This window comes from Porites lutea, chromosome 7, assembly GCF_958299795.1.
Source record: "Porites lutea chromosome 7, jaPorLute2.1, whole genome shotgun sequence".
NCBI classification, from domain to species: Eukaryota; Metazoa; Cnidaria; class Anthozoa; order Scleractinia; family Poritidae; genus Porites; species Porites lutea.
The window spans coordinates 19276818-19291333 of record NC_133207.1 but is presented as its reverse complement, the minus strand read 5'-3'; the positions used below and the strand labels follow the sequence as shown (position 1 = coordinate 19291333).

Genomic DNA, 14516 nt, shown 5'->3' with positions numbered 1-14516 from the left:
GTTTCAACCACGTGCCACACTGCATCTTCACCCTCCGAGGACACTTGTGCGATTACAAGGGGTTCTATTGTGTCCTCCTCAATGCTGGAGCTGTTTCCATCGTCAGCAGATAAGAATGATGCATTTGTGAAGTTCAGTTCAATGACATATCTCATTCTTCTGCAATTGATCAGATCAACATTTAATTGATTTTGATAAGAATATTATTTTTTAGTGACCCCATGCCGCCCTTACGCAATGGTTTCATGAGCTGTTAAAGTTTGGAAAAGGAAAACACGTCAGTGATGTTATATCCAGGTGTATCTCTTACAAAAAAGAGCTGAGATGAGAATGAGATTGGAGAAATTTAGTTTTAAAGGCCGAATGTTACATGGTATTAGTCAATCATATACATACCTTGATATGAATAGAGCTCTATCCTCATTGAGATAAAATTCACCCACTCCATTGGCCTTATTCGCAAGTATCGTGCTGTGATTACTGGACTGAGATGCTGATAAACGATGGTGTCGCGGTCAAAGTTTGCAGTAAAAACCTAAAGAACAGAGCAAGCGTCAAAATTAAGGTATAGTTGACTCCCTATAACTGACCTTAATGAAAAATCTTGGAAACTTCGATATATCGGTGGTCGGTTTGTGGGTATCAGGAGATAGGCTAGCTCTATTAAATGAGCGCCCGTCTGCTGAGCGGGAGGCCGCAGGTTCAACCCCCGGCCAGACCAACACTTAAGGGCTTGTTTTTATATCCGAGGAGGAAGTGTTGCTTTTGTAATTACATCTGCAAACGGTTAGACTTTCCAATCTTCTCTTAAAAAGGCTTACAGCCATTGGTTTTTCTCACGACTTTTGGTCATATAATAAATTCTGTGGAACGTTAAAGTACGCTTATTCTTGAAAAGAGTAGAGAAGTATAGTCCTCGGGGTGGTGTTCTGTATCAAAGTCACATTCATATTGGGGGGTATTTACAATGAGGTACCGTTGTTTACAATTACAATCGAAGATCTCTTCAACGGCCACCTTGGGGACAGAAGAAAGTGGCCTTTGTGGAAAGGTTGCCGTTATGGGGAGGTCATATAACATGTGCTCAGTTTATACTTACTGTATCCCATAATGGTAATCAATCATATATAATGTATATGGATAAAATACACGCAAAAACTTGAAAAATATTTTGAATCAAAATGTTAATGTGACAAAACGAGCAAGTTTCGCAACATTCGCTATAAGTATTGTGGACAATTTATCCTTAATTGTAGCAGTATACATGAGTATAAATGGAACACAATCAAAATACAGTTGGCGTGATTTATCATCAAATTTCATGACTTTTTCATCAGTCAGCTGTTGGCCGTTGTCGAGAGGTTATTTTGGCAGTTGGGGACACGCTTTAGTGGCGGTTACCGTTGTAGAGAGGTTTAAAAAACAAGAGTCAATGGTGTGGACTGTCCGCCGGAACAAAACAGAAGTGGCCGTTGTGGAGAGGTGGCCGTTAGTGGAGGTTTTGACTGTATTATATTTAGTTTTCGGCGCTTCGATGATTCACTAACAGCTGCACTCAGTACACTATTGGATTGGAGGTTTAAGAATGAAAATGATCTGAAGGGAATTATAATTCGAGTTAGTGGAAATTTCGAGCTGTTGAGGGTAAAATAACAGCGAAAGAATAGGACAATTTCAGGGGAAATCAGTTTTGACTCTAGTTCAAGGGTTCAAGTTCAGTGTTGGATATTAGCTGAAAAACCTATGGAAGGGGTCCCTGGAAAATTCCCGTGGGCTGTACGGCATACCTTATGAAGCCCCTTACCCTTCTGGCGCCACCTATGCCACTGAGGTTGTCCAAGCGAGCATTCCCCGCCCTTCCTCTACAGGCTGTAGAACTGCTTCAACCACCACTTTAACCTCGTGGAAAAAAAAAAGAACCGAAGTTTCTTACCTCATCGGAAGGCTGTCCCTCTCTCTTGTAAAACTGGAACGTCTGTCCATCGTTGCTATACTGAACCTTGTACTTTGCTACATATTGAAAAGGGGAGTAGGTATTTCTTCCCTGTGTAGCTATGTGTGTTACATTTAGGACTTTACCAACATCTATCTGAAGCCATTGGTTTGCATCGTTCGTCAAACTCACCCATGCACCTCTCGCCAGCGCTGATATTTCCTTTGTATGTAATCTCGATCGTTTCGTTGAATGGTAAGCATTATATTCTGAAGACGCAGTTAGTTGTGAGTCAGCTATAGCGCCGCTCTCCATTCCAAGGGCTTGTATCTCTTCTTAAGATAAAAATAATAATAATAAAAAAATAATCAACCTCGATGACCCAATTATGAAAGAGTGTATGTGTACCCTAAAACCCATAAATCCTTACCTACACTGATACGTTTTTTATACAGTAAACACCCGCTAATAAGAATCGCTGGTTTAAGAACCTGACAGACATTTGGCACCTTAATACCCCAAAATATAAGAACCTGTTTAGCCAAACAAAGTCAAGCAGGTTCTTATATTTAGGTTACAGGTAAATTAAGATAAACATTTTAACCAAGGAGTTTGACTTATTACAAGAAGATACTGCACTAAACTATAATTACAAACAGCAGTATTACTGTAATTCCTACAACGAAAAAAGGTTTATTAAAAGAACAGATTGTAATTGTCTTAATGGGACCTTCCATAAAGAAGATTTGCAATGAACAGTTCTGAATAAATACTGTGTATGTAAGGACCAAACTCAAGTTTCCTTATTTTTCCTGGTAGTCAACATCCATATCTCCTTCATATAAATTAAGAACCTAATTAAGAACCTACTAAGCCTAAATTGCCAATATCTACCCCAGACCTCAAAAAATGTTGGTTCTGATTAGCCGGTGTCTACTGTACAGCATGCAGAATGTCTTAGAAAATGTGCAGGCCTGTACCCGTGCTCCTTGCATAATTTCGTTGTCAGATGTAACATCTCCTGGCTGAATTGAAGAACATGTGTCGCAACACTTTGTTGCAGCAACCGTAGCACAAGGAATGAAGTTCGGGTTTTTGCAGTGATTCATTCTTTCCAGGGATCTTTCACAACACAACTCGCATGTTATACAAAACTGCGTTTTGGACGAAACAGCGCATTTTTACTGAACGTAGTAAGAGAAAGGGGACGTGATCCTCAAAGCGACATTGTCATCAAGATTTTCTTCTATTTTCAAAGCGTCTGTAACCAATATAAATCCAAAAGAGTGCCTGGTTCGTGCTTAAGTTACCGTACTATTGCGTGAAATCCGTCACGTCTTTTGCTATAAAAACGTGTGTGAATCTTAAAAACGTTGGATGGACGATTTTGAGTTTGTTAGTGTTGTTTAGTAAAATCCGACCAAAGCCCATTATTGATAGTTTATCACACCTTGGAAAATACAATTGTCTTTATGTCGTTGTTCAAAGTCCTGTATTTGTACATTGGGTAGCGACCCTCATAATAGATCTCTTTAGCTTATATGTTTTGTTTTCCTAAATACAGGTCATGTGATAATTACTCTAGAGAACTGTTTCTTCAAATTTCGTCTTATTCACTTGCATATGAACTCATAATCCATGAAGAGACAAAGCTGGGACCTCTATTGGGAAAGCAAAACATACAAGATAAATAGCTCTATCCGAGTGCGGTGTACAGGATCTTTTCTACTTTTGCCTTTTGGTTTTCACTTGTCTCCTAGGTCATGCTCGCGCTTATCCCCAAGACTTGATCATGAAAGAGTAATGTACCTAAACAACCATACAGCTCCATCCTTAAGGATATGTAATTGTGCCATTCTACTGGTATAAGCCTGACGTATCGTGCTTTGATTGGTGGAATAAGAACATGTGTCACAACTGTCCCGCTGTCAGAGTTGCCAAGAAACACCTGAAGAACAAGACAGAGCTAAAGTTGCCTCTAGTTCACAGGTAAAAAATTCTAATAATTTGGCTTGTACATTGCATACAGAGTCTCTTTCAGTCTTTCCAGAAAAATCGGAAAGAAGAAAGAGATGAAGGTCTTTCGTTATTGGACGTCTTACAATAATAAGACTAAGCACTGGCGGCAAATTTGTGATATCATTACCCGGCAAAGATTTCAACTTCTGAAAAACTCAAAGCCGAAAAAGTCATATCAATGTGAATTCCTTGCATGATCTTTGTCGCCAAAAACCTTGAGAGGAGCCAGCCATAAAACATAATTGGGTATCAGTTTTCTGACCCTTTGTCCTCTCTTGTCACTTTTTTTATCCTACCTTGTCGACGTTCTCACCCTCCTGCTTAAAAACCTCGAATGAACTTCCATCGTCGCCAAATTGCAATGTATATTTCTTTATCCACTGCACATCGTCCGCCCTCCCTTGAGTAGCTACGTACGTGATGCGTGTCTTGATTCGCAGGTCAACCAGTATCCACTGATTTTGGTTCAACTGATCAGGTGCTACTGCCCACGCACCTCTGTAATTGCCGATCGCTGGAATATTCAGCCTTGCGCGGTCAGGGGAATGGTTCCCATCCCACTGAGATGACGCGGTCAGCTGCACTGACGTTATTTTACCGTTTTCCATTCCTAAGGGAGCCAAGCAAGCTAGACAGGAAAAAAAGTAAGTTTCGTGCGCTTATACTATTAACCTTGATCGACACAGAGCGCATTCAGTGTGATAACTCATAGTGCCAACGATATTTTGAACTCTTTGTGTTGTGTTATAAATTTGATCAGTTTCGTTATACAGTCAAAGCCCGCTTTACGGGCACCCGCTTAATGCGGACACCTCATTATTACGGAACAGTTTGCTTTTTCCCTGGGGAAAGAAATCCCTTACATGGAGACTAACGGACACCTGTTAAAACGGACCCTCTCTAGAGTCTCTCTATGGCTCCCTCGGTGTCCGGATTCACCAACGGGGTTTGACTGTATTTCCCGGCACCGTGAAATGAAGTTTTTCAATGTGCTTCGACTAACAGCCTATTGACAAACCTGTGTGGCAGTTTCTTCCTCTGTAACCCGTCTGACAGAAGCAGTTATAGTCATTAACCTGATCGATACATGTCGCACTATTCAAACAGGGTTGACCTAAACACTCATCGATATCTGAAAGGCATAGAAACACGTTAGAGAGTAGTGAAAAATACCCACTGCCAAATCCAACGGGATTGCATCTGACATGCGGTTTAAAATTTGGAATGAAAGTTTCTGAAGTTTACTTAAACCATTTTGTTTACAAGGAATGATTTTAAGAACTTCATAAATTCTTGCATTGGGTTCACTGAGGCAACGGAACCATTCACAACGTTATAAACACTCAACGGTTCGAAAGAGGCAATGTTTTATCAACCCAAACTTCTCATGCAAGTTACAATGTCCGAAATACTCTAACCATTAAGTAACAAAATAGGTCAATCCTGTTCAGACTGAGAGCTATTTTGGACTTGGGGAGGGAGGGGGAGGGAGGGGGAAGGGGATGTACGTAGGGTAAGCAACAAAGCTCATCCGCCTGAATCTCCTTAGACATTATAATGCGCTTTACACACTCATGTATTTCTAATTACTTCTTTGCTACAAATGTATATACAGTAAGAGACCATGAAAATAAGAGAAACTCATTTAGAAGGAAGAAAAGTTAAGAAATAGAGCCTCGATTAAGCTAAGAATAGCTACCGTTGTACGCTCTCTAACCGGTGTACAGAGTTTAAGGTGAAGCGCAATTTTTTAGTAGAGGTTAGCTGTATACTAAATCTCACTTTCTTTAGTTTTCCATTGTTTTCATTTAAAAGGGAAAACTTTGGAAAGGAAATGAACGTGGGCTATGGCCGATTGGTTGAAACGTAGGGAAGTTGCCAATCAAAAAGGTCAAATCTATATCTAGTTGTTAGTACTGTCCAGATTTCTACATATTCATACTCATATATAGGTGTGGAACAAAACGTAGATTGTATGACAGGGAAACTGGACATTTTAAAGCCATGATTATTTACGAGTAGCTGTCATGCACACAGCGGCGTCTGTTATTGCAGACCACGTCACGTGAACTAGTGATAACTTGAAATGGAGTGGAAATACTAAACTATAGTTCTGGTACATGCTTTAAAAAAAATCTAGTGATATGGTCATGCTAAGCTTTGTTTACGTTGTACCGGATAGTTTTACGTGTTAACATGAAAAGCTATCCAGTAAAGCATGAACAGCAACGACCCGGGGCTGGGGCAAGTCGTTTAAACTTATAGAACATTCCGCCGGAGCGGTTGGCCGAGAGGGCTTGGTGCATTTGCTCCCAGTCTTCACTCCTAAATATTTGCTTTTGTGTCAGTAGGTTCCAGTCCTCGGTCCTACTTATTATTTTCAACTACGTCCCTAATACTTGTTCTGCGTGTGGCACATAACCTATCCCATATGTGACGCTCCAATCAGAGGTCGCTCCGTTACTGAAATCGCACCGAAATCACTGTTCTTGTGCGTGAACAGAAGGAGTATCCGGTATGGTTCCCGGCATTTTGTTCTATGTCCTTCGACTTAAAGCCATTTTAAAAAAGCTAACCTGTTTGGCAGTTCCTTCCTTGGTATCCCGCCTGACAGGAGCAACTATAGTTATTAACCTGATCGATGCATGTCGCACCATTCAAACAGGGTTGACTTAAGCATTCATTGATATCTGAAAGGCATTAAAAGAAGCACAGTGCCGTTAATTTATGGAAATAAAACCCTCATTCTCAAATTCTAAGGTTAATTGCATCTCTAATGCAGCTTGAAATTTAGAATTTCGGTCAAGTAAGATAACTGAGCCATTCAACGACGTCCAAAACATTCGACGGTTCGAACTAGGCAAAAAAAGGGCGTTTATTCTTTTTCACTTTTGAATAGTAAGTATTACCTTGAAAATATTAACAGTATAAAGCTGTTCATCTCGCATGGTTATTATAACGTAAGCTTGCTTTACAGAAATTTATGAAGAATGTTGATTTTCTAAAGATCTCTTTACTTAAATTTACCGATTTTTAAATGTGCAGTAAAGAAGGGCAGTGGATTGTTTTCATTATTGATTAAATAAGATATTTCATTTACCGATTTTTTTATTTTTCGTATATACTGCATTCCGATATCAGCTGCTTTTTAAAAATGTAACTTTTTTCATGGGATGACGAGTCAATTGGGTTAAACTAAAATAGAATGGTGTGCTGTTTTACTAACCTGTCGTGCAATAGGAGTCTGTATAGCCTGGGGCGCAGATACAACCGTAATTATGCTCTTCATAATTTGGAAAACAACTTCCTGAGTTCTTGCATGGGTTACTTGAACATGGAGTCTAAAAAAAAACATGTTCATTGAACGTTACTTTGCATGTGATATCCATTTAACATCCAGGAAGTACGTACTACAAACATCCTCACTGGCAAGGACTCGGCGACAAAGTTACTTAAGGAATTACAATTCAAATAACTTTCCTTTTTCTGTAAATGTAGGCATTATATTTCATCCACACTTTTTTCTCTCATTATAATGTCATTTCTTTCTAGTCTTCAACTTTTAGCTCATTGTTTTCTTTAAAAATAAAAAAGCTCCTAAAAAGAGCATATCAGGTTTGATTTGCACTTGTTCTCGATGTTTTCATTTGCAGGGTAATGATGGTCATTAGACCTGGGATATTCAAGTTTAAGCATGAAAAGTCTCCGAGTCAACAACAGACAGTTAAAAATTATTCACCAAAACCAATAGTCCGGCAGACTAGGACGAGGAAGATGGGTTCACTTTAAAGCATAGTATCTTTTACTGACATTTTTAACAATTGTCAGTCGTGCAGTCTTGGGGAATTTGATTTTTTTAATTGATCTGAAACCGCATATTAAATGTGGTGAATTTGACTAGGATGAAGCTTATTCGTCAATGAGATGCCAGTAGGTGTTAAAAAAGATCCTTCACTTCCAAATATATTTATCCTTACGAAATTGTTATAGGATATAAATACAATAAAAATTTTCATAATTCATCAACAGGACTGATTTTCCCGCTTGTTTTGCTTCAAAATTAATAAAAGCCAAAATAAAAAAAGTGGTCCATTTTGTTTAGGTTACTAATAGTAAAAATTTTAAAAAAAAGGAATACCCCCCTTTCTTGAACATCTTACACGCCGCTTTAGGCAACGCTGGTTTCTTTTTCACTCTGAGGGCAAAATAACTTCAGTGTGCCACTGTTAGAACCAAAGCCGGTGCAGTCGCACAGCGGTCTCCAAATTGACTTGCTCGTTAATGTTCGTTGCCTCGTGCAGCACCACCTTTACAGACATGCAAACCATCGTACTTGCATACCACCTGCCTCTCTTGCCCCCTCTGCCCTTGGACTTGGCATGAACTCTCCAAAGAACTAAAACATCTGATGAGTTGCGGATGTGAAACTGCTGCTGGCGGAGCAGGGAGAGTGACGGGCTGTAGAGACTCAGATACCTCATCCTTTCTTCGGTCCAGCCATAATCCGTGGGTTCATAGTCTGGCTGTAAGGTGCGCCTTCAGATGCAGCACTGGTAGACTCAGGGGTTTTGTTTCATGCCGGACATACGATTGTTTGTAGCCTGCGTAGCAAGCGTTTCCGCACAAGTTTGTCGAAAATTGAGAGTTGCTCTCGTCCCAACTTTCACGACAAACTTGGGTGGAAACACTTGAAACGCAGGCTACAAACAATCAACATGTAAAACTAAGGTCGCATGCCTGCGGCACGAACGGTGCAAGTACGCAAGCTGACATCTGCATTCGATACTTCCAAATGCTGCCTAAAATCCCGTACGGTAGTGTACTTTTTTGAGTTTCGTTTTGTAAGGTTCATTTGTTGCAGACTAAGTGCACAGTTTGGGTATAGTTTTAGCTGCTTTTTTGCTTCCTTTCTTTGTTTTCCAAACTTTCCAAATGTCATGTAGTTATATCAGTTACTGAGTCATGCACTTTGTAGCATGCCAAAGCAAAAACTGTGGACTGGAGAAATACATCGTAAAAGTCAGCAGTTTTATTGCCAAGGAGACTTCAGCTGAATTTCCCTCACTGAAGAATTTTTAACCTTTTACCCGATGGGCGATACAGTTGGAGATGGCCAGTGTTACACCTTGGAAGTGCATGGGCTCGTTACATGTGGGGTATTGGACTGGCAAAGCTTTTTACCGTAACAGTTATGTCTACATCTTTCGGCTCTGCCTTTCTTAGTTGACTGCATCACCATGGGGATGTTTAGCCCTCTTTCAAGGTAATGGTACAGCTGCAGCAGAACATAGACATGTCTGTGTCATTTGCTTTGTTCTTCTCTTCCAGTGCTAATTATATTTCTTGTGCTGTGACGATTGTGTCTGCTTCGTGGTTTGTCTTGAGGCCCGATCTTGAGGTCGGCTCTTTAATTATCTTCAATCCTGGGGAATTCTCTACAGGCACGGCTTCATCTTGGCCAGTAATAACTAACTTATAACAATGACTTCCCAGTACATCAATGTCACCTTTTTGCATCGGGATTAAAAGGATCAATGCTTGTCTTCAGCTTTCTTTTAATAGGTAGGCTGTCTTTTTTCTATATGTGCCGAGTTTGCAGGTCTTACTCTCAGCTGCCTTTCTTCTAGTTCTTCCATGAGGTAGTCATGAGTTTGTATTGGCACTGAAGTAGTATACTATGTTGAAAATTAACCTCGTTGGTGCCTTCCATTGCCTTCCGTATGCCTTCCCTTTATTAATATGCATAAGCCTATGACGTCACCTCGGAAAGAAGTGTCTTCCTGCATACTAATTTGGATTAGGTTTACTAATGAGCGTCACTCTACTACAATAGGAACAATAGGCTTGCCTAGACTTGCCCGGGCTCTTTTAACCCTGATTGGATAGTAAACAATCTATTATGTGTTCAACATAAAAGCGCGCTCTCCGTTCAGCATTTTATTATTGTCACAAACTCCAGTAAATAATATTTTTGAGCGGATAGCTTCCAAACATACTAGTCAACGGTCCGAAAACAGCACTCGACTTAAAACTATTCACTGTGACCAAAGATAAATATTTTTATTCTACAAAACCATTGATTCTGTTTTGTCAATATAATTCAACCTTCAAACGTTTCTAGACTGTGGTATCGAGCGTTAACCATTAACAGGTTGGCCTTTTTCCTTTTAGACCTGTATCATACGAAACAAAACGAACGCAAGCGAACTGTATTTTATTATTCATCGCAAACTAATTTAATATACACTGAGCCAACATGAACGCTTGTCGCATAAATTATCCACGGGAATCAACTCAATTATATAGAAACAATAGCGTGAATGCGCTTGGGTGAACATCTTAAAAGCTTTTATTTCTTCAAATCTTACAAAGCAAAAATACATTTATTGTAGTAACTCAACAACTTTAGAAAAAGGATTACAACAATAGATGAATAGACAGAGTTCCGGCTTAGTCTTCGGGAACAGTTTGTTTGACAAACAATCGATTGAGTAAGAATTTCCGCTTATCGATGGCAAGTTCTGTCGATTCCAGCCAGTCATATCCTTCTGTGTCTTTGAGATCTTGGCGGGTTTCCATCACTTTTCGGAATGTCGGATCTTTCTTCATTGCATGCATCCACTGTAAAAAATCTAAGAACACTTTTCTCAATTCCTTTCTATATACTGGAAGCAAAGCATTTTCAGCTTTAATGCGGGCCACTTCAGGCGAGTCTCCGTTTTGTTCATACTCGTTGATCAGAGCTTCGAGCTGGGCTTCGTGGCGATTACAAACTTCATTTTGAATGCGTGACCAAGGATCTACATGCTCCTCCTCCTCCTCTTCGGAAGAGTCCATTTCTTCGCTAGATTGAGAACTTTGAGATGATTGTTCGCTTTCTTGTGAGCTTTCAATATCGTCGTCATCATCTATTGTAGTAACTCAACAACTTTAGAAAAAGGATTACAATATGGTGAGCAAATGTTCAAAGCCTAGAAAGTGTCCCTCCCTCTAGCTCTTTAGATTGCTTTCGTTTCTTGAACAAATGCTTGGACACTTGGTTCGTCTTCGTGTATATAAATCCACTTTCACTTTGCCGTTGGAATAATGTTTTATTTTGACGGGCCAGTAATTTTCAGATGCAAACATGACTGTGGGGGTATAAGGGTTAACAGCATTTCGAGTGCTCGTGTGCATCTCGCAAAGGCCAAACCCTTCTGGAATAGCTTTGAGATAGGGCGCTCCGTGTAAATAATTCTGCAAGGCGGGCCAGGTCATCCCACACCAATTCAGATCAAACGGTTTCGGTTTACGCGTAGATGATTTAGCTTCAGCATATTTCGGGGGCACAATAAGATCCTTTGGGGGGATCGATTCCACCTCTCCCTCTGGTTTTAAGGTTTTGTTGATACTTGGGTAAACTCGACAAGAGCCAAAGATGTCGCTCAACACCTGCTTATTTACCGCCGTGTCGGGTTTATTATCTACAAAGATGTAACCGTAAGGCCTCTCTGTTTCATGATAATAAGCTGTCATGAATCGTTGGCGATTCTTATTAAACATACGCTCAGCAACAATTCCGATTTGTTTCCGATCGCTAAGACTTCGGAAAAGAGCCATGTACTGTGCATTCCGACTGATATCGGTGTTAAATTTTCCCTTGGGGAACATATTCTGAAGGAGCAGTATGACGCTGGCATTTCTATGGCGACCTTGGGTAAACAACCGAGAAACGATGGGGCTTTCGATCGCTTCTGCCATTAGATCATCAAAGATGATAACGTTGTTGTATTTTGGGTCAATTTCTCGCAGATCTTCTTGAAATGTGGGAAGGCCACGAAAAAATTTAATGTCTTTCCCGATCGCTGATTTCAAAGCTTCGTATCTATCTTGCCACTGACTGTAATACCATAAAATGCGACGGGGCTTGTTGGTTTCGTAGACAATACGATCTCTCGTTAGAATCTGTTCTACGAAAACTGTTTTCCCTGATTGACTTGGTCCAACCACAAGGAGTGAGAACTTATGGCGAAACATAAAATCTGGATAAGGCTCGGTTGCCAAGGAAACATCATGGGAAAGCTTTACCTTCTTCGCAGTAGAAGAAGTTTTCGGCGTTTCGTTTACTGGTCTTCTTCTTTTTCTTGGCTCACATATTTTTCTCGTGGAACTAGATGAACAACGAGGTAAGTCGACGCTTGTAGAAATATATTCTCTTTTTGATTCCCAAGAAACCTTAGCCTCTTTTAAGAGTCGTGTTCGTCTTAGCCCGGTTAAGTCATGGACAATTTCAAGATGAGAACTCAAGTTGGACACACCAGGTTTGCCACATAGTGGACAAATTCGAGGAAACGTTCGAGGCATGACTGCTTATGAAAAATGACTCACAGTTAACAGAATCATTTAATATATAGTTATTTTACAATGGTGGGGAGTACTTAAGAGAATTCAGGGGTACAGGAGGGGTCAGGAAGGGTACAGTAGGGGTACAGGAGGGGTACAGGAAGGGTACAGGAAGGGTACAGTAGGGGTACAGGAAGGGTACAGTAGGGGTACAGGAAGGGTACAGGAGGGGTACAGGAGGGGTACAGTAGGGGTACAGGAAGGGTACAGTAGGGGTACAGGAAGGGTACAGGAGGGGTACAGGAGGGGTACAGGAAGGGTACAGTAGGGGTACAGGATGGGTACAGGAGGGGTACAGTAGGGGTACAGGAAGGGTACAGGAGGGGTACAGCAGGGGTACAGGAGGGGTACAATGAAAGTTCATAGAGTTCCGTTGTGCTTTGCAGCCGTGCCTCCATCGATAGCTATAAAAGAAGTAAGCCGCTGTTTCTGATTCAGTCAGTTCTTAAACCTCGTGCAGTTCGGATCACAATGTTCAGCAATTATAATCATTTCGTTCAAAAAGGATATGGAAATTTTGAACATGATGACGACGATATTGAAAGCTCACAAGAAAGCGAACAATCATCTCAAAGTTCTCAATCTAGCGAAGAAATGGACTCTTCCGAAGAGGAGGAGGAGGAGCATGTAGATCCTTGGTCACGCATTCAAAATGAAGTTTGTAATCGCCACGAAGCCCAGCTCGAAGCTCTGATCAACGAGTATGAACAAAACGGAGACTCGCCTGAAGTGGCCCGCATTAAAGCTGAAAATGCTTTGCTTCCAGTATATAGAAAGGAATTGAGAAAAGTGTTCTTAGATTTTTTACAGTGGATGCATGCAATGAAGAAAGATCCGACATTCCGAAAAGTGATGGAAACCCGCCAAGATCTCAAAGACACAGAAGGATATGACTGGCTGGAATCGACAGAACTTGCCATCGATAAGCGGAAATTCTTACTCAATCGATTGTTTGTCAAACAAACTGTTCCCGAAGACTAAGCCGGAACTCTGTCTATTCATCTATTGTTGTAATCCTTTTTCTAAAGTTGTTGAGTTACTACAATAAATGTATTTTTGCTTTGTAAGATTTGAAGAAATAAAAGCTTTTAAGATGTTCACCCAAGCGCATTCACGCTATTGTTTCTATATAATTGAGTTGATTCCCGTGGATAATTTATGCGACAAGCGTTCATGTTGGCTCAGTGTATATTAAATTAGTTTGCGATGAATAATAAAATACAGTTCGCTTGCGTTCGTTTTGTTTCGTATGATACAGGTCTAAAAGGAAAAAGGCCAACCTGTTAATGGTTAACGCTCGATACCACAGTCTAGAAACGTTTGAAGGTTGAATTATATTGACAAAACAGAATCAATGGTTTTGTAGAATAAAAATATTTATCTTTGGTCACAGTGAATAGTTTTAAGTCGAGTGCTGTTTTCGGACCGTTGACTAGTATGTTTGGAAGCTATCCGCTCAAAAATATTATTTACTGGAGTTTGTGACAATAATAAAATGCTGAACGGAGAGCGCGCTTTTATGTTGAACACATAATAGATTGTTTACTATCCAATCAGGGTTAAAAGAGCCCGGGCAAGTCTAGGCAAGCCTATTGTTCCTATTGTAGTAGAGTGACGCTCATTAGTAAACCTAATCCAAATTAGTATGCAGGAAGACACTTCTTTCCGAGGTGACGTCATAGGCTTATGCATATTAATAAAGGGAAGGCATACGGAAGGCAATGGAAGGCACCAACGAGGTTAATTTTCAACATAGTATACTACTCACTGAGTGGCGCTAGAATTATCCCTCATAAACATGGGATTCTTTTTCCTGATCATCATATTTGTTACACCAGCAAAACCTGCGGAAATGACCAGCGATGATCGGCGAAATCTTTGATTACAATTTTTTTTTTTTAGCTGCATTTTTAAGGGAAAATTTATATTTTTGTCTGGTCTGTTTAGTCAAACAGTTGGGAATTATGACATACCAGGGTGACTGATTGTGCAGCACGCCTTTGTCCTTAAAATGCTTGAATAAATTGATTTTTGCCGGTTAAAACAAATTAGCCGCATACGTTTGTGCGGTCTTCAATAACTTTGAATAAATTATGTTGACGGTCTTCCTTTGTCACAATTGTTAGAATGGTGGCGCGAGTCGCACTTTAATATAGGTGTGAAGAGTTAAATTTCCCCACTA

General features: G+C 40.2%; 2 protein-coding genes across 2 annotated transcripts in view; both read right to left on the bottom strand.

Annotated features, from left to right (window-relative positions):
• Nucleotides 1-308: 308 nt before the first annotated feature.
• The window catches only part of LOC140944236 (lactadherin-like), a 15335-nt gene continuing 1127 nt past the window's right edge, over nt 309-14516 (bottom strand). Inside the window, exons 2-6 of the mRNA XM_073393366.1 lie at nt 7179-7293; nt 4249-4580; nt 3743-3881; nt 1934-2268; nt 309-535 (exon numbers count right to left, since the gene is read on the bottom strand). Of these exons, the coding sequence (XP_073249467.1) occupies nt 377-535; nt 1934-2268; nt 3743-3881; nt 4249-4580; nt 7179-7293 (1080 nt within the window). The 3' untranslated portion in view covers nt 309-376. The remainder of the gene's footprint in view (nt 536-1933; nt 2269-3742; nt 3882-4248; nt 4581-7178; nt 7294-14516) is intronic.
• Nucleotides 4951-7082, bottom strand: LOC140943279 (coagulation factor IX-like). Its single transcript, XM_073392352.1, has 3 exons — nt 6980-7082; nt 6529-6642; nt 4951-5084 (listed from the first exon to the last, which is right to left on the bottom strand). Exons 1-3 carry the CDS (start codon nt 7080-7082, stop codon nt 4951-4953), a joined length of 351 nt encoding a protein of 116 aa, XP_073248453.1.

What these genes read in the sequence shown, in the direction of transcription:
- LOC140943279 (XM_073392352.1), bottom strand. Translation starts at nt 7,082, where the DNA reads ATGCAGTATATACGAAAAATAAAAAAATCGGTAAATGAAATATCTTAT. An exon ending in TACTGCACATTTAAAAATCG is followed by an intron (nt 6,643 to 6,979) that starts GTAAATTTAAGT and finishes AATGCCTTTCAG; the next exon opens with ATATCAATGAATGCTTAAGT. An exon ending in AGGAAGGAACTGCCAAACAG is followed by an intron (nt 5,085 to 6,528) that starts GTTAGCTTTTTT and finishes TATGCCTTTCAG; the next exon opens with ATATCGATGAGTGTTTAGGT.